General features: G+C 33.9%; 1 protein-coding gene across 8 annotated transcripts in view; it reads right to left on the bottom strand.

Annotated features, from left to right (window-relative positions):
* The window catches only part of LOC149805347 (mechanosensitive cation channel TMEM63B-like), a 159,008-nt gene that overhangs the window by 82,987 nt on the left and 54,670 nt on the right, over window positions 1-21,351 (bottom strand). For all 8 annotated transcript variants that reach the window (XM_089949426.1, XM_089949453.1, XM_089949462.1 and 5 more), the window contains 5 exons: window positions 19,772-19,823; window positions 13,699-13,807; window positions 12,565-12,638; window positions 4,294-4,374; window positions 411-537 (listed from right to left, as the gene is read on the bottom strand). In XM_089949426.1, coding sequence (XP_089805552.1) covers window positions 411-537; window positions 4,294-4,374; window positions 12,565-12,638; window positions 13,699-13,807; window positions 19,772-19,823 — 443 coding nt within the window. The remainder of the gene's footprint in view (window positions 1-410; window positions 538-4,293; window positions 4,375-12,564; window positions 12,639-13,698; window positions 13,808-19,771; window positions 19,824-21,351) is intronic.

The raw sequence follows: 21,351 nt of genomic DNA, 5'->3' as shown, positions 1-21,351 counted from the left end.
ATTTACGGTTTTTGTTTTTTTATGGGGAGCAAGAGTATGACGTCGCGAACGTCATATGGGACGCACAGGTAAGAGGGTTATATTTTTATATGGGAAGTAAAGGGTTAAATTTTAACAAAATTGCACTAGTGTATGGTTGGCTTTGAGGTGGAGGAAAGTGATGAACAAGCAAAAAAATACTTAAATATGTTTAAGGGAAATAAATACTTCGATTGAGCAACATATTTTTAGTGGGACGGTGTTACATTTTTCTTGACACATCAATACATGAAGATGTATGAAACGAAATAATGGATCACACTGAAATTTGGTGGAGGGGTAATACAATCTCCAAGAAGTTAGTCACAAATGCTGTTTAAAAGTTTTTTAATAAATCCAATTTGATTAATCAGTTTACTGTAATTATATACCTCCCTGCACCCACAACAGTCCCCACAACAGAGAATTTGTCCACACATTTGTGGTCGCAGGGTTGGCCGATGCCCTGTTTTCTTCAGCTCCATTTCCGAGTTGATACGAGCTTCCATTGCCGTTTGCCTAGAACAAAATCAATAGTTTTAGCATTTAGAAACTCCAACACTGATTCTCTGCAAAAATAAATTATAAAGAAGGCAGATGGGATGCTTATGACTCTTCATTATTTGCATGTGTAAAATAAAATCATTACCGACATCCGTATTATGGTGGTCTGGTAAAGATGCTCAGACAGACAGACTGTAAAGGGATGCTCAGACAGACAGACTGTAAAGGGATCTTTTTTTTAAGACTGAAAATAGTGACATAGTTTAAAATATATCATCAAACTGTGTTTGTAAAACATGTATGCCCAAACTGCTTTTACAGTTTTTGTGAAAGATTTTGTATAACCAAGTCATAGCTAATGATAAGCCTCCTCCCACTGGGTTTATTATGGGCACAGGGGCCCTAGGTGCCTGAGTGGTCTATTGCACTCACTATTACAGATCACTCACATCTCACTTAAATTCAAGTCCCTGTTCAGCCAATGTTGGTATGTATGAAAACTTGCCAGTAGTTTCCTGCAGATCAGTGGTTCTTGGGTTCTTCCTCTACTAAATATATTGGACACCGCCTATCATATTGCCAAACATGACATTAAACTCACAAATCTTATCGTAATACTGTTTTCTTAGGATTTATCATGGGAGTAATGCTGTATTCTGAGAATATGTCATGAGAGCAGTGCTGTATTCAGAGGTATGTCATGAGAGTAGTGCTGTATTCAGAGGGTATATCATGGGAGTAGTGCTGTATTCAGAGGGTATGTCATGGGAGTAGTGCTGTATTTGGAGGGTATGTCATGGGAGTAATGCTGTATTCAGAGGGTATGTCATGAGAGTAGTGCTGTATTCAGAGAGTATGTCATGGGAGTCTTGCTTTATTCTGAGGGTATATCATGGAGCAATGTTGTATTCTGAGGGAATTTCATGGGCATATCGCTGTAATCTGATGGTATGTCATAAGAATATTGTTTTGTTCTGCAGAGCAGTCAATCCACAGAAGTGCCTAGGTGAAAAAGAGCATCATAGAATGATACAGGTCAGGTTCAGGGATGTAGAGAATAGGTCTGATTCACCCTCCCATGTCATAAAAGGCAACTAATCAAGGCAGAAGCCGTGGTGGCTCAGTGGCTAGCACATTAGACATATTACCCAATGATTGAATCCTACCACTGGATCAGCCCAAACTGGCTACCATGGCGTGTCCTTGTGCAAGCTACTTTACTCCAATTGCCTTGGCATTAAATAACTCAGTTGATTTGCTGTGCTGTAAAACAGGACACCAAAATTAAACAAATGAAATAACAATAACTCAATAACATCAAGATCCAATCAAAAACAACAATACAAACATGTCATAACTGCAGGATCAGGATGCTGGAAATTTACCAATTAGAAATTTTGTTGATTAGACCCACTTTTAAAATTTTGTGATAAAATGACTATAACTTCATAAATATAGTGCTATATAAATTATGTGAAAATGTAATCAGGTCATCTACATTACTCCCTCTATATAACACGATTCAAGGAAGTCATAAAGGTAATCAATATTATTAGTGAGGGAGCCTTACATGGAATGTTGTTCTGATAAGCTTTATCCTAATAATGCATTTAAACACAAAAACAGAGTATTGAATACAAAATCTCTGTACAAGTGCTTCACAGATGGCAAGAACTAAAAAAAGTGAAAAAAGCAATTTCAGTGAATATTTGTTTCTACCCTACTGAGGTCAATTATGAAAACTGACCCATGTAGAGTTACAAAGCAGACATGGAAAGTTATCAATTTTCAAGATTCTCTGCTGAGAGATCTTGGTATTTGTGCAGAAAAGGGGAAGAAACTGAGCAGTGACACTGAAATCTGAAGATTAAATTTTGACTGTGATATTGAGATGCATTAAAATAGAGAAACAAAAGTGTACCATAAATGTACCATCATACGGACCTCAAATGGCTTTGATGATAAGGTATATACTCGCAAGTCTGGTCCAATGCATACCGTGCTAGCAGATCTGAGTCTATCCAGTTTGTTAGGAGTAATCAATAGAACAAAAACAGAACCTGATCTGCCAGCACATCATGCAATTAGTTAAGACTGACAAATAGAATGAAGAACAAATATCCTTATCTCCTGGCAAATTATGCAATGGCAGGTCAGAGTCTATGTTGTTTGCAGTTGGATCTGAGCTATCAATGAATTTATAAGATTTAAAGCAGAAACAAAAGTTACAAAAACGTCGTAGAAAAAATGTGAAAATTCTTGGTTGTCCCAAGGCAACACCAGATCTGAAAATCTCTAGCAGATCAAGGCTGCCTATTAAATTACTGACAAGAAGTATAATTATTATGGCAATTAAGAACAGATCCTTTATGTCATTTACAATGGCAAAATCATCAGTCTTTCTTTTCTTGCACTGGCATTGCATGCTAGTGCCTTTGTGTACGTGTACAATACTGCACATCTCGTAAATCTGCACTCACTACTTGTAACTCATCATCAGTCCTGCTAATGGAAAGTGTAACACACATCTACACACTTATTTAATCTATTTGAAAACATGCATGTACAATGATATAAATGTGTCCTTGACTCAACTTTAGTCTTGAATAGATTTACCCTTAAAAAATAATGAGAATATGAATGTTAAAATAATAACATTGTCAACATTTGTTTATAAATGAAACTGGGCTATTTGGAGTATAAATAAATTCAACCACTGCTCTCTTTAGTATGTAAACATGTTGCAATTAATAGTTATCATGAATATTGAGAAAGAATGTTCAAGTGATTACGAAAATCAGGACATTTTTGCAACTTTGTGTGTTGTGTGCTATGGCAAGCTCCCAAGTAAAAGATCAAAATAGTCCAATAGACAGGAAAAAGGTCATGTGTGAGGTAGGATAGAGCTATCCTGCATTGGTGTTCTAAAGTGGAAAACATATTGTACACTCATAGGAATGTGAGAAAGCATAACACTACATCATAGGTATTTAGTGCATAAAGGCTATGATAAAAGAAACTGTTACTATCTTCATTGTGCCAATAAAATAATGAACATTACAAGACATTGTTGTTTTTGAAAGATTTACCAGAAAAGCTGACACCTGTGGATTAGTGTGGCATTTTAGCAATATTAATCATCCATTACTCAATAATGGATCACATGGAGATCATTCAAAGATCCTGTTGTAATGTACCCTGTACAAACAGATGATATGTTTATCACTAGAAAATATATAAAATGTATTATTATTTGTATTTTTATCATTTTTTTAGTAAAGCATTTCTTAGTCATTTTCACTGTGGGAAAGACGACTGCCTGGCAATAGTTTTTAGTTGTCCTAGACTCCTCAGCAATGGATTTTTCTACCCTTGGAGAAAGAATGGAAGCAAAATGTTGTGAAAACCTAAAATACTTGCCTGTGACCTTGACTTTGAAGATTGGATCCACATTGTGGTACACAATAAATCTACCAAGTTTTTGCAACCTGTAATGGCTCTAAAGTTATAGATTGGAAACGAAAGTATAAAGGAAATATTAAAATACTGACCTGTGACCTAAAATTTAAAGATGGGACCTTAAATGTGGTAGAAACACACCTGCTAATGATGATGAATAAGCATACCAAGTTGTGTCTCAATCAGCTCTTAAATTATAGAAAGGAAAGTGTAATGCATAAGAACTAATACTGACCAATGACCTTGACCTTCAAGACAGGACCAACAATGTGGTAACAAGACACTTTCTAATGAACAAATATTTCTTTGTACCTTTTGTTGTCCAACTGTATGAGTGTGGAAATGTTGTAAGCAAACTGCACATCTTCTATAACAATTTCTGGATATGCCTCCCTGGAAAGACAGATAGAAAAGCATGTAGAAAATGCACAGAATATAATGTATTTGTGGCCAAATAAACAGTACATACAATTTTGCCCTGTTAACTGTGTGATCATTGATGGATGAATTGATTAACTTATCAGCCCTGAAACTGGTCAATGTGGGTATAAGCCCAAAGGCACAAATATTGTTTTCTTTTCTGAGTTGGTAACAAGATATCCAACTGGGCCTGATATTACTCTCCTGACTCAAGTCATAACTGACCATTCCACTAAGCAAGAACAAACTAATGTATGTAAACTATCTCCAAATTTTAAGAGCATATCAATTTTAACATATTTGGTTGTTGTTGTTGTTGTGGGGTTTAACACCATTTTTCAGCACATGATAGGCTATGCATGGCAGCTATTATTAGTGGTGGAGGAAGAACCCAGGAAAACCCCAGGAAGAACCACCAACCCATGTGAAGCTACTGGTAAGCTTTCTCACATACCAACATTGGCCGAATCCTAGACTCAAACCCACAAAGACAGAGGTGAGATGGCAGTGATCCGTAACGGAGAGAGCTTTAGACCACTCGGGGCCCCAACATATCTGGCATAATTTGATTAAAAATGCCACAATTAATATGCATAGCCTCTTTTTCATAATCAAATTCATCTAAGATCTTAACGATATAAAAACTAATTACTTATTACCATATACCCTGATATTTTGAAAAACGAGATTTTCAAATTAAGAGCATATTAGCTGTAAGATCAGTACCATTCTCATTTAGCACAAACTAACGAAGACTTTTGGTAAAAACCCTATATAGAAATGACCATCTATTCAGCAGAATTTGTGACAACATTTTCAATATATTCATTATTGCAGGCATATTTAAGGTCAGCCAGTACAGGGACAAGTAGATGTAGCAATTAGTCTGCTGGTGAAAACTGCATATTTTCCATTTTGGAGAGGCTGCAATAACACTATTTTTAGAATGATTGCCATGGTGACCATACTGACTGTGAGAATAGTACCATTTTCATTTATTACCAACTAAACATCATAAGAAGTCTTTTGGTAAAACGCTAATGCTGATATGACTTTCTAAGAGGAGTGGTGATAGATCTTCAAGATGGCTGTTGGGTTTTTCTGGAGTAAAAATGATGCAGGACAAGTAAAAGCTGTAAGCCACTTGCCCAGCTTGACAAGTAGCCAGTTCAAGCCATGATATTTCATATCATCCAATTTGCATGAAATGGCTTAAGGGCAGACATCTTCAGGTTGATCAAAGCTTTATCTTAGAGTGCCTCCCCACTGTCCTCCCATTCATTTAACTGTGCAACAGCCTGAAAGGTGGCAACTGGATCAAAGGGTTGCATGCCACTGGTACAAATAGTGGTAGGATGCCATTTTTTTTTTAAAGATACTGTCACAGCAGCCTCTCACTGCCATGTGCTTTGAAAGACCCCTACTACCTTCTAATAACACCAAGGAAAAGTGAGACACAAAGTTCACATGATATCAGAATCTGGTCAACAGAAGACAACCTAGGGATCCAGCAAGCCAATAACAGTAGATTTTACTTCAAGTTTCCCACTTTTTCACCACTGTTTCAGTGGCATTGTCATGCATGGGTTTGTGAAACTCAATTTTGTTAGAACTGTTTATACATGGAAAAGATAGAAGCTTTGTTATTAAAAAGGATGGTTTGCTGTCATTTGCCTTACTTAAATGCTAAATCTCTAATTATCATGAGTTTTTTGTTTTGATAGCAGTCTATAAGAACAATGAGAAACTAAGTTAGTCCTAATGAAGAGGAATTAAATTGGTTTAGATGCACATGCATGCAAAATGATGTCAGACCATTATATCAATTTATATTATAATGATCTGATTGATTGCTTGAATGATTTTAACTTATGACTGGACACTGCTTATCTGATAGATGTTATGTATATTTAATTTATATTATTTGCTGGCTTTTCTCTGTGATTATAGGTTATATATATGTGTGTGTGTGTGTGTGTGTGTGTGTGCATAATATTTCTCCATGATTACAGATTAAATATTCAGTTCATCATTAATGGAGGTAAACATGCTTACTTGCAGCTGAGTTAAGACATTAGTTTTTCACTTGGAAATTCTTGATCATGTTGACAACTTAGAATGTTTTAGAAAGAAAGCTGACCTTCAACCTGGTTCTTTTATTGTGTTGTAGCTATTTTTATTATGTTGTTTACTTCAAAATTACTCATTTCTACCTTTACATCTGAAGTGGAAAAAGTCCTGTTGTGTTCAATTTCTAAGTTAGAAGGATTTATGAATTTACATTATTCATTGGAATTACAAAGTGCTCATTAATATTTCTTAGACTAAATCGCTATTTCGGGATTAGTGTGAATTCATTCAAGGACATTTTGGATTATACCAATGAGATACATCAAAATTGTTGACACATTAGCACATTTGAGGCTATTGGCACATCAAGCACATTCAAACTTGGAATTCATTCGGATCACCACTGGAATTCATTTGGAACTCAATACATTTGTACTTGTGATAGAACTATTTAATTTTCACTTGTATTATAGGAAAAACATTCCCCATTGAATTTTACAAAACTTGTTTGTTTTTGTTCTTTTCTGTTACCTAGTTTACTACTATAGAGTCATAACAAAAAAGTGGGGACTCACCCATAATATCTACAGTAAATAGAAAGCTGGTTTTACAAGAGATATGAGCTAAAGATACAGCAGATAGATGTTCAAATGAAGCATTGTTCAGTCAAGTCAGAACCAATGGTAGATTCCATTTCAGACACAGGATCAAAGCCTTTGGTTGCAACATGAAAAATGTTGCCATCACACTAGAGAGGTTATTGGTTTGGCCTCTATTCTCATATTCTCCCTCTTGAGTTAATGAAACATGTCTGTGAGTTGGAATTTGGAATGGTTATTTTTTAAGGTAATATGTGTAAGTCTTTATCCTCAAAAAGCCACATGAGAAAATCAGCTATGTGCAGTATTGAGGCTTTTAATAGAGTGATTCATTCCCACTCACATCCCTTGGAAAAGCTCTCCACTTTCCCTCATATGCTTCACAATGGTAGCATTTGTGGCGAGTGATGTATTTACCCCTGCAGCTGAGTTTGCGTGAGCAGGTGATGACTTTTCATTATAATTCATATTATAATTCAATACATTAATGCCAATATGTATTATCAGAAAAGAATCATTAAAGATTCCAAATTCTCAGAAAAAAAACTTAATGGAGTGGCACATAAATCCTGACAAACTGAAGCAGAGGAACTAAAAAAGCGTGTACAGTAAAACCTGATTTCAACAACTTTCCCTTTGAGCAACCACTTGTCATTTACAACCAAATTCATAGTGCACGGACTGATTATATTTAATAAGTGTCCTGTCCTTTGCAACCAGCAGGCAAGATTTTTAGGAAAAATATATTTCAATACTGCAGTGAATGACCATATTGCATGACCATATCGCAAAACCAGTTTAAAACACTGCTGACCTTTATTTAAAATTCTCTAATCACTATGACCCCCGATGAAAATAAAAATACAGTCCCAAACTGGCCTCATATTACTCACATACCCTATATAATAACTTCCAAGTTGACTATTTAATAACAACAGGCTTGTAATATATTGTAAAAAATACAACTTATGTAAATTATCTCCTAAACTTTATATCATGTTGACTTTACCCTGGTTACTATATCCTGATGAAATCCTTTCAAAATTTAAAGGCATAATTAATACGCCCCATCTCTTCACGAGAGATAACATGTTCAATCCAATGCAAAATAACTTAAATTATTAGCATGCATAGATGCTGCTCATTATTCACCCTAGGGTTTGATGACATAAGAACATATTTCCAGGTCTGATCAAAATCAGATCAGAAAATTGGTTTTAAACGAGGTAAAAAGCCCAGCCAATTTGTAGTACAATTACCTCTTTACAACATAAGCTCAACATACAAGTTTGATCAAAATTATGACTTCATTGTCAGTGGTAACAAGCTCAGACAATCAGATGTATGATCCTGTCATTGATCTTGCTCTTTATTTGATCTTTCTAATATCCCGATGGTATACACATACATTCCAAGATTAATCAAACTGGGATCAGTCTTTACTAGCAAGCTCAGCCAATCTGATACAAGATCACCTCATTAATAGTCATCAATCTTGCCCATTAAATCTGTATTCCAAAGCTGAAATTAACTGGATCAGAAGAATGGACATCAGAATGGTAACAAGCAGCTGTGAATGGACAGACATCTGATGAATAACATACGATATATATATATATATATATATATATATATATATATATATATATATATATATATATATATGAATGTTAAATGTTTAATGACAGATGTACAGCTCTCCTTCAATATAACTTGGTAGTTATAGTAAGAACTATGTTCTATGTGGAACTGTAATATATTGAGAATAGTGTAATATACAAAACTGAAGTATAGTAAGAACTATGTTCTATGTGTAACTGTAATATATTGAGAATAATGTAATATACAAAACTGAAGTATAGTAAGAACTATGTTCTATGTGGAACTGTAATATATTGAGAATAATGTAATATACAAAACTGAAGTATAGTAAGAACTATGTTCTATGTGTAACTGTAATATATTGAGAATAATGTAATATACAAAACTGAAGTATAGTAAGAACTATGTTCTATGTGGAACTGTAATATATTGAGAATAATGTAATATACAAAACTGAAGTATAGTGGGAACTATGTTCTATGTGTAACTGTAATATATTGAGAATAGTGTAATATACAAAACTGAAGTATAGTAAGAACTATGTTCTATGTGTAACTGTAATATATTGAGAATAATGAAATATACAAAACTGAAGTATAGTAAGAACTATGTTCTATGTGTAACTGTAATATGTTGAGAATAATGTAATATACAAAACTGAAGTATAGTAAGAACTATGTTCTATGTGGAACTGTAATATATTGAGAATAATGTAATATACAAAACTGAAGTATAGTAAGAACTATGTTCTATGTGTAACTGTAATATATTGAGAATAATGTAATATACAAAACTGAAGTATAGTAAGAACTATGTTCTATGTGTAACTGTAATATATTGAGAATAATGTAATATACAAAACTGAAGTATAGTAAGAACTATGTTCTATGTGTAACTGTAATATATTGAGAATAGTGTAATATACAAAACTGAAGTATAGTAAGAACTATGTTCTATGTGTAACTGTAATATATTGAGAACAATGTAATATACAAAACTGAAGTATAGTAAGAACTATGTTCTATGTGTAACTGTAATATATTGAGAACAATGTAATATACAAAACTGAAGTATAGTAAGAACTATGTTCTATGTGTAACTGTAATATATTGAGAATAATGTAATATACAAAACTGAAGTATAGTAAGAACTATGTTCTATGTGTAACTGTAATATATTGAGAATAGTGTAATATACAAAACTGAAGTATAGTAAGAACTATGTTCTATGTGTAACTGTAATATATTGAGAATAGTGTAATATACAAAACTGAAGTATAGTAAGAACTATGTTCTATGTGTAACTGTAATATATTGAGAATAGTGTAATATACAAAACTGAAGTATAGTAAGAACTATGTTCTATGTGTAACTGTAATATATTGAGAATAATGTAATATACAAAACTGAAGTATAGTGGGAACTTTAAGTTAAATAAGGTTGTTTTGAAAATATAATAAAGATGTATCTCAGATTTTTGCCTTGTCATTTTTTAACCCATCTTGTTATAAGTTAGTATGATTTTGGCCATGTAGTACAGTAAAACCTGTTATGAGAGACTGCCCCTTCTGCCAACCAAAAGTGGTCTCTCAAGACAGGTGGTCTCTCATAAGAGGTGTGTGAAAATGGACTGGTTTTCAGGGTCAATAGTTAGCATTGTTGAAAAATAAATAATACCCATACTCACTGTACATGTATCATATCCTTTATTCATAAATCTTGTTAAATATTGCATGCATTCCTCTTAAAATATCTTTATATAATAAAGATATACATCTATCAAACGACGAGAATAAAATTTATATTTCAACATCACATTAATATGTACAAAAAATGAACAGTTAGATATGATGTATATATCTTATTCTATACACTTATTCACTTGTTTTTTAAGAAATCCATTATAAATCTTTGTTGACATGTTTTACTCAGGTGTTTGGTCTGAACATGTATCTCAATTATTGCCTTTTTCTGAATCAACTTTCCACTTACTGGTATGTTTTACTCCTTGCAACACAAAACCACTCCCATACTCGCTCGTTCAGATCTCCGTAAACTGTCCGTCGTGCCGTGGCATATTTCGTCTGTGCTTGTGCACCTTTCTGCCATTCGTTTCTAATGGATTTCTTGTCTTTGATTACATTTTGAACTTGCGTTTTACCGACGCTTAAGCTGACTGCTATTTTGCGAGCGGTCTCCCCTTTTTCATTTCTTTCAATGACATTAATCCTTTCTTCCAGTGTTAAAATTTTTCTTTTTTCAGCAGAGGTTCTGCCATTGTTATTAGTGTTGACATTATAAAGACTATCGGTTTTGACCAGGTTTTGGGGAAATGTGGAATAAATATATATTATGTACCAATGAATGAAACCAAAAGACATAATTAACTCATCAAGAAACAATACATTTATTCTGAGACGAAGTTTAAATCAACAGCGTTATAGCTCGATAAACAAAGGTTGCGACCATCGGCACCCAGGTAAACAGATGGTGGCTTGGTGAAACACTAACAAAAGAAATAAAAAATAATTTTAAAAAAATCCGGAAATGATTCTCCCTTGCTAGTATTAAAGACAATGAGCTCATTCACCCTCCAGGCATTATGGATTAACTGAAAGACAAATGATGTACTCAAACCTACACTGAAGCCCTTTCAAATGATTTCTCACTGGGACATAAGGACTACCGGCATTTTGTGAGTTTTCATAAAGATAAAGAAAAAATACAAACCTCTAAATTGACTGCATATATCCATCATTACTCCCTTGATGTTACTCTTACTGGCTATTCACATGACTTCGGCACTACAATGGCAGTTAGTGACATGTACTTTAGTCTGGTTTACTGCAGTTTACAAATGACACCGTACGCTGGAGTTGTAAATTTCACAAAACTGGTACTGTAGCAAGACAAATTCTTTTTAAATACTTTATTAGAGCAATCTTTACTATTTATGCAGTCTTTGTTACAAAGGATTAAATGATGGTTAGAGGTGTTTATCTCGATATATGGTTGTTCAACTATAGTGTTATTTAATGTGCACTTTGCATACTACATTTATCCCGAGCTCTAGTGTTTACAATGGATTAAGTTAAGGTCGGTGGTGTCAATCTGTTGGTTTTTTTTGGTGATGCAGTCATTCATAGCAGTGTCAAAATGCATATTTTGCCAAGAAATCGCGGTCACTGGTCGTGCTCAGCAGGTGGTCATTCATAACAGAGCGTTTATATAGTAAAATCGATCCATGCATTACGATTGTGGTCGGAAATGACAGGTGGTCGCTCATAGCAGAGGTCGCTCATGACAGGTTTTACTGTACTGTCTTATATCTGGAATCACGTTATAATGAAGAATGTTAGGACAAGGGAGAGCTGAATATTTTTACTACATATAAAACTATTTTGAGATGAATGCATGAAATTTTTTGTTTTGACAAGAATTATGAATAAAGGACAAAATACAAATAAGCATATATGACTTGGAAGATTTCCTCGTGGAAAAATTGCAAAACTTGTCCAAAATATTGTGAAATTCACTCCAAATTTATTTTTGAAGCATACTAATTAGATGGTCATTTTTCTATGCTTAACAAAGGGAAAAAAGGCCACAAAAAAAACAGTGTCAATTATACTGGTACATTCAAAGTTTGGGAAAAAAGTCCAGTGTTTAAGGATTTCTTAAAAAACAAATTTGAATAATTGAAAAGCAAACATCCTGATACCTTGTACAAAAAAAAAGAGTATCTGAATGGGTGTCACAACATTACCAAGCTATCTAGCACTTGGATGTTAAAGAATGAAAGATTCAAATAGATATTTTCAATGATAGAAAAGTTGATAATAATCACTATCTTTAATGTAAACTATCCTGGTGATAACAGCATACAATCTTACTGAAAATGCTGCATGATCAAGCTCTTGTAACATTTTTCTTTTGGAATATTGGAAACCATCAGTGTCCTTGTCACCTGCAAAGAAAATTACACTCTATTGTCAACTGAAACAACTTAATACTGCTAATCATAAACATATAATATCTATCAAGTTTAACAGTTTACATGTGACATGTTAAAACAGGACTATAAATGACAAAACTACAAATATGTAACATCAAGTTTCCAAGAGTTTACATGTGACATGTTAAAACAGGACTATAAATGACAAAACTACAAATATGTAACATCAAGATTCAAAGAGTTTATTAGTGACACGTTAAAACAGGACTATAAATGACAAAATTATAAATATGTAACATCAAGTTTCCAAGAGTTTACATGTGACATGTTAAAACAGGACTATAAATGACAAAACTACAAATATGTAACAGCAAGATTCAAAGAGTTTATATGTGACATGTTAAAACAGGACTATAAATGACAAAATTTTAAATATGTAACATCAAGTTTCAAAGAGTTTATATGTGACATGTTAAAACATGACTATAAATGACAAAATTATAAATATGTAACATCTATCAAGCTTCAACGAGTTTTCAATAGAATATTGTTCCTAATGGATTGATAGAGTGAACATTGTTAGGATGGGGGTATTGTAAAAACATCAGAGAGTTGTTAATCTGACAAACTTAAGAGCGTATCATTTTGAACAAAAGATTTTCATAACTGTAGCATGGCGACCACATTGGATGTCAAACCAGCATCATTTTCATTTAGGACCAATTAGATATTATAAGAAGTCTTTCGGTGAAAACTCCGCTTTTATATGACAATCCATTCAGAACAAGTTGCAACTACTAAATTTTCAAGCTGGCTGCTGAGGTAGATATATCTGATTTCTGACCAGCAACAATTTCACTTAGAGCCAATATAAATATGGAATGGAAGAGTGTGCAAAGTTTCATGGCAATCTTCAATGTAACTTACGAGGAATAACGATACAAACTTGTACTGATGAATGAAAAGATGACATACATTGGATGACACATGAAAGACCATCCCATAATCTCTTTCAGCAAACAATCAGTAGAGCTAAAAGTAAAATTGATTGAGTGACATAATATTAAAAAACCTGTTCATCCTCCTCAAAGTGCAGGTTGGCAGCAAAGTGTCGCATCAGGAAAACAGCTGTCAGCAGGTACACTGCTCCCAGGCCAATATGGACCCATAGCAGCTTGGAACTGAAAACCACAAACAAATAAATACTTACATACAACTACTAGTTTATAAGCTCAGTTAGTTTTGGAATTTGCTAATTAATTATTTACACCAAATTACTGTGGCCAAACATATTTGAAGCTAAATTTTTAAATTGCTTTCATGTACATCATTAGCTGCAATTGTTATTTTGCTTACAATAACCATTCTCATTCTCGTGGGTAATTGTAACATCTGGAATTAACAACATATATTTATTCAATTAAAATTTTCATCATTTACCAAAATCATAGTTCTAGCATGCAAACCAAAGCCCAATGAAAATAATATTTTCTTTTATGTGGCCAAATCTTTTAATAATTGAATGATTCAGTTTTTAAACTACACTTGTGTTCATGCTCAGGATGTCATGACATGAATGGAAAAATTTGCAGACTAGCTGATTAATATATCTTTTTAAAGATTAGCACAGCTTCACTGACCCTGAGATAAAAAAATATTTACATAAAATAAGATTGCTTTAGACAATCAAAGAGCCTTATGTGATAATTAAGAGCCACATTTCAGTGCAGCATCAGGTATCTTAATTACAGTTTCTATTAGAATAAGCAACTGCATCTACTCATTCCTGTGCTGAATCCAACTGCAAACACAGACCCTGCTCTGCCATCACAGGAAGCACCATCTGATTTGGGTCTATCTTGTTTGCTCTACTGATTAATCTTAAATGCAGAGATCCAGATCTACTAGTGCAGTATGCAACTTAAGTTCTGTGACAGTGTAGCACTATATAAAACTTGCCAGAAACTCTAGCATTCCCACAAGACCATGAGCCTCAAAATGCTACTGGTCATGTGCATAACCAACAAGTCCTACATTTCATGATCTAGGAAGACAGCATCAAGTCAATGACTCAACGGAAAATGCAATTAGACATTAACATCAACCCTTAACAAGGTTATCTACATAATGAAAATTAAAAAATTAAGAAAAACAGAAAATAAGATATTTATATAATATTATCAAATTTATTAAAGTTGATTAAATTCAGCATAACAATACCACTATTCACTGACCAGGACAATGCAGCGATACTGCCAGGACTTTATCTAAAGGGTGGATCTCCCTCCTTGTCAATAATTAGTTGAACAGTGAAATGAAACTGGTTTCATTATCAAAGGAAAAGCACAGTTTTTAGTATGATTTGATTGGTTGTTTTGGCCACCCTGATCTCATTGAATTTTATTCTAAAAAAAATTATGTCCAGAGTTCTGTATGCACAAAAAATGAAGAAAAAAACTGTACGAAAAAAATTGTGTACGAAAAACCATACAAATTGGTTGTAATGCCATCCACTGAAAAAATGGAAAAACATATAATTTATGGGTAAACCATACAAGTGACACCTATGGTAACTGACTGCCAGTGGATTTCACCCTCATCGCAAATTTAAAGTTTGTCCTTTGTTTGTGCTATTTAATACATCTATATAAAGCAGAACAACTTCAATGCCTTACGGTCATTTTAGAACCTCTAATCAAGGCCTATGCAACTTCCTCCAGGGCTTTAGTGGGATATGCAATTTTTAAAGCCACATCAAATTATGTAAATAAGCAATAAAATCAGGTCACACGCCTGATCTGACATGTGAGTCACAGGTTGCACATGCCTGCTCTATCCCAGCACACCTCTAACCTCCACCCACCCTAACCATAATCCTTGAAATATACCTGAAAGCAATTAATGTGTGCATGACTCCTGCGAAACTATCGTATCATAGATTTAGTGTGAATTGTTTTTCTATTGTATCACAGATTTAGTGTCATTTTTCAATGGGCCAAGCGGGAAAAGCAGTGGATAAAAGGGGGATAGTATCAGATATGGATAAAAAGGCAATCAATGACATAAAATATTACCTTATATAATAATTTGAGCCAAAAAAATAACCTCAGTGATTGTTATGATATATTGAATTATTTAGTGTACAGGAAAAGAAATTTTCTGTTCTGATCTTGGTTTTATTTAACTTGAGTTTACACATTTCATTGACCATTATCTTAACATTTCACACAATTCATACCTACAGGAGAAAGATGTGCAAAGTAAAAAACACAATTTCTTACTCCATCCAAAACGAGATTTTCAGTCATCTTAATAAATAAATTAGAAAAAGAGAGAGAGAACAAGAAAGATAGAGACCTTTCTTGGCATCACAATCTACGCATGTAACCTGAATAAACAGTAAAGAGTTATCTTAACGTTTATAGAAAACTCACCTCAGGGCAGTTTATACAGTTGATTATCACTAAGCTGATTAAAAGGTAAACTGATTAGACATAAGCAACCAAACCTGCAGTTTACTTAAAGGACTGACAATAGCTATGCAATATTGTGTAATGAATCCTTTGTGGGGAAGCCCATTAAACTAGTTTTCATATGAAGTGGAACAAACCAATTTGTTTGAAGTTAGGTAAATCAAATAGATGTGTTGAAGAGACAAAAGTTATTACTCTTCACTGTCATGAATGATAATATTTAATCCTGCTTTGTTAAAGAGTACTGAGCAGTCTATGATCAGCGTCATATGTTTCCTTGAGGTCATATTTACTCCATACATTTTTTCAGCAGTTGTAACAGTGCAAAAGTGTGAATCATTTTGTATAGCAAAACGTTGAAATGCAGTTGTAATTCAGGCTGGAATAAGTCATATGCAAACTAAATTTGAGAACTCCTGATTGATGGAGCATGGTAGCAAGGGGAGTATTTTATTCTGCAAATTTCATAAAGAAATTAGTCATTCTTGAGTGTAAGATATCTGTCGACATAGTACCACATCCCAGACAATCTACAAATGCAATGCTCTATCTCTAAATTAAATATGGTAACTTGTTTAAGCATTCCAACTAATGTGACTTTTGCACTTATAAAAATTGTACAAGCAGCTGCCTCGCTTGGCGCTCAGCATTAAGAGGTTAGTGTTAGGACTGGTCGGTATGGTTTCACGATAATATGACTCGGTGGGACATGATGCTACATGTCTTCTTCATGATGCCCCAGTGCTAGAAATCACTATTAACTGTCACACTGCAGACATCATAGCAATATGACTGAAAAATTATTTAAGCTATGTTTAAAATCCAAATCACACACACATGCAGCACGTCTAATGCTCCCTTACAGCAATGCAGATGCAAAAAGATAATTTCAACAAGATCTTCAGGAAACGTGAATAACTGTACCATTCTGTTATTCCATTTTTCTATGTACCATGAGTACATAGAAAAACTCTAACATGAACTCTACCATGAACTCTAACGACACTGCATCACCTTCAAACCCCCAAGTGAACAACTAACAGCAGCAAAGACTGCATCCAGCTAAGACTGTATTCCAATATCTATTTGATTTTAAAGACAAAAAATGAGTTAAGTTTTTTTTTCTAATGTCTGTGTGGTTTTAAGTTTACTATTTGCTGCCATCAGGAGAAAACTCTAAATTTTCCCCGACTAAATTTGTTTTTTTCAATGAAAATGCCAGACAAGAATGTGATCACCTTAGAACATTAGTGCCAAGAAAAGCATACTAAATCCTATATGCAGGTATCTAACTCACTTTTCATGGATACAATAATTCGGACAAAAGGTTTCATTACAAATCTACATAATCATTACACAAGACATTTTCTGCATATTAAAGTAGTGCCAAATTATCTTGTACTTGAGCCAAAACTAGTCATGAATAAATGTTGAAGGCCTACATGTAATTTGTATGTTGTATACCAGACAGCCTATAATATGAAGGCCTCATGTAATTTGTATGTTGCATACCAGACAGCCTATAATATGAAGGCCTCATGTAATTTGTATGTTGCATACCAGACAGCCTATAAAATGATCATTACACTTAGGACATCATTTGTTGTCAGATGCCTCAATGGGGGGGGGGGGCAGTGATAAGAATCAATGGATCTTCAACAGAGTTTTGAAAAATGACAGTTTCACTACAGGTCAGGATGTAAAAGCCTTGTGCATATGCATGTACAAAATCATCCAAGTGAAGGTAAATCATGCAAGAACTTGCAAGATTTTACTTGAGGGAATATTCTATCAAACTTTTTTTATGTGACTGAATAAAAATTAGCACATATATTCAGTAAAGTTGTCAAATTTTATTGTATTCATTAATAATTATTTTCCTGCATGATGACAACAACCACCGACAGGCACTCAGGTTTCAAGAGATCTCTAACTAGGTGAGACTAGTAGTCCTGTTGGCAACTGGGCAAGTTTATTGTTTATGTTTTGGGGTGAAGGGTAGTTTTATTATCAAGAATTCTCTAACTTGGTGAGATTAGTAGTCTTGTTGGCAATTGGGCAAGTTCACTGTTTATGTTTTATGGTGATTGGCTGTTTTATTGTCAAGGCATCTTTAACTACATGAGACTAGTTGTTGGCAATTGGGCATGTTTATTGTGTATGTTTTACAGTGACTGGCTTAGAAAACAACTGTTTTTATTGCTTGGTCAAATAACACTTCAAACGATATTATAATGGAACATCCATATTTATTTTACTCCCAAAAGATGTATTTCACTTACTTAACTTCCCACAAGTTAAATATCCCCACTTACTTAACTTCCCACAAGTTAAATATACCCAAGTGAATCGATACTTCTGTTTGATATTTTGATTTAATCATCTTCCTTTATAAATTCTCCAATCAGCTTTATTTTTATATCTGCCCTATATTCAGCCTTTCCCACTGTTATGCATAATTAAAGATAACGAAATAATGGCACATACAAGTAAGATTAGTCATGCAACATGCTAGGCTTACAATGAAGTGGAAACTAAGAAATAGCGTAATGGTCAAGTACTGACATCTACTATAAGTAACACTGACCAAGAAGTAGACATTTAAGTTTGTGTTAGTCAGTTTATAATACAATGAAATAGGCAAAATATTCATCTACAATGATGACAGAACTAAAATATGTGATAGAATAGATGAGATGAATTATACACTTCTCTGCGATGAGGAAACTCTCAAGCATTGTTCAAACTAGTGAAAAGGCACAAATTCGAAATGTATTTTGCGAAGCCTCCCAAGACAGCATACTGACTAGGCACAAGTGGATGTATTAACTAATGAAAGACTGGATTTAGGTGGTGCTCTATAGTTTCATATTTTGCAAAGGGTTAGGATTTTAAAGAAAAAGAATTTCCCCAGCTTTCCTCACTGGTTGTACTGGCTATTTAAAAAAGACCTTGTATATCTTAAATACAGTCTGAAGAACCTATAACTCCCTTTATTCTGGTGTATGATTGATGGGTGTAATATGGGTTATAGAGTATACAGCTTGGCCTTACCCAAGATGTGCACCTTTAAAAAAAGTGCTAGCTCCACTTGGTAATTTTCACTTCCTGAACTTCAGAGGTATTAAAAAAAGAGCCGATAACTTTATTTACATTTAATATATCTGGTAATTCTTTCAGAAGTTGGTATTGTCTAATCTGGCAAAATTCATTTTCCCTATTTTAATAGCTGCTATGGATAGTGTACTGTAAACTAATTCAGGCTGATTTTTTAGCACAAGGGAGCAGTCATTTTAGTTAGCAGTGTGTTTAGATCATGGACAATTTCCAAAAGTACAATATCCAAAGAAATATCATCCACATTACATTAATGTAGCATAGAGGTATGCCAACATTCTCTCCAATGTGTATGTTTTAAATGCAAACATCTTCACCTTACATCATTCTCTGAAAAGTACATAATAACTGGTGAATGCCCCCTTAATGATCTATCCAAAGGGAGACCACTCTCATCTGACTTCTGATGTTTGAGCACTTTTAATGATAAAATTAGCGAAAAGTCTGTTACAAAATTTTTAGCTTGGAAGGGCTGGATTTTCAAGTATGTGGCTGTTTTTCTAATGAATTATGATCATGCAATGTATCTGAAGAAAAATAATGACATTGACTTACTTGGCATCCAAATTGGCCATAGTGGTGTGACCAAACTGAAGTGCGCTACCCTCTGGGGAAAGAAAAAAAAATGTTCAAACTCTCAAAATCTGTGTTGTATCTATGAGAAGTATGTTAGTGTTAATAGCAAAAATATTCAATCTGCAATAACCTTATTCTGACTTAGTAACCAAATCCAAGAGCAAACAAATGAAATCTGGGTTAATCATTTACTTTTTTGAGTAATTTCTTCCAGTTCTGTTGACTGCCCATGCTATGAAAACCATTTCAGAGTTTGTGTTTTTCATAATTTCATTCATACTGCATGGAAGATGATCAACATCATTTGTAAAATACCAAAAGGTCCATATGCCTGGATGCTTTCTGTCATAGTTAATTAAAATTCTACTCAGAAGTTTTTGACACATTGGATATATATATATATATATATATATATATATATATATATATATATATATATATATATATATATGTTTGCATGTATATGTTTAATGGCACATGATTAAACATCTATATAGTGACTATCAGAAAGTTTAGCTTTCCAGAAAAAGGCAAACTAAACAGAGACAAAAGCAAACAACAGTACTTTAAACAGCACAACATACACCCAAATCATTATTAAAAGCATGTTATGAATATATTATTAAGTGAAATATGTGTGCCAAGCTCACTCTTCTTTCCAACCATGGTCTTCGACTTTTTGAGCTCAAAATCATTAGTGTCTTCTATACCCCAAGTGCAAGCCATCCACAATGTTTGCCTGGCATTTGTGATGTAGAACCAATGTTATTGTGCTGAAGATACTTTAATTTTATTATTTCTATTATGGGGCCCCGAGGGGCCGAGTGGTCTAAAGCGCTCTCCGTTACGGATCACTGTCATCTCACCTCTGTCTGTGTGGGTTCGAGTCTCAGATTCAGCTTATGTGGGTATGTGAGAAAGCTTGCAAGTAGCTTCTCATGGGTCAGTGGTTCTTTCCAGGGTTTTCCTGGGTTCTTCCTCCACCATTAATACTGTCTGCCATGTATAGCCTAACACGTGCTGAAAAATGGTGTTAAACCCTACAACAACATTATTTCTATTACAGCGATATCAATCTTTCAACTCAATCTCAACAGGGATTTTCCTTATGTAAAGTGCAAGCTATCAACAAAATTTTGATGCTTTACATGATGGTGACCTCAACTTATGGTGTGAAAAACACTTTTCTTCTAAAAGTCATAATGACTTTGACCTTTGACCCTCAAACCTGACAGGCTTCTTCCTTACTTCAAGTGTATGTTACTTGCAAAGTTTAGCCCAGGAAGGTGATGTATAGCTGATGTTATCATATGGAAACCATGGTTTTTCTTTCAGTTACAGTGCCTTGACCTTTCAGCCTTTGATCCCTAAATCAATAGGATTCATCCTTATGTAATGTCAAAACCACTCATAACATTTGGTAAATACAGATGATGGAGGGAGAACTGAGTTATTAAGAAGAAATCAATCCAGTTTTTTCTTTCAGTCAAAGTGACCTAGACCAATAAGCTTTTACACCAAACTGCACCTTCTTTACCCCAAGTGCAAGCATTCCACAA

Source organism: Sinohyriopsis cumingii, chromosome 2, assembly GCF_028554795.1.
Source record: "Sinohyriopsis cumingii isolate HCF-2022 chromosome 2, ASM2855479v2, whole genome shotgun sequence".
In the NCBI taxonomy this organism is placed as follows: Eukaryota; Metazoa; Mollusca; class Bivalvia; order Unionida; family Unionidae; genus Sinohyriopsis; species Sinohyriopsis cumingii.
The sequence above is the reverse complement of the archived record's forward strand: the minus strand, read 5'-3'. Positions and strand labels throughout refer to the sequence as shown.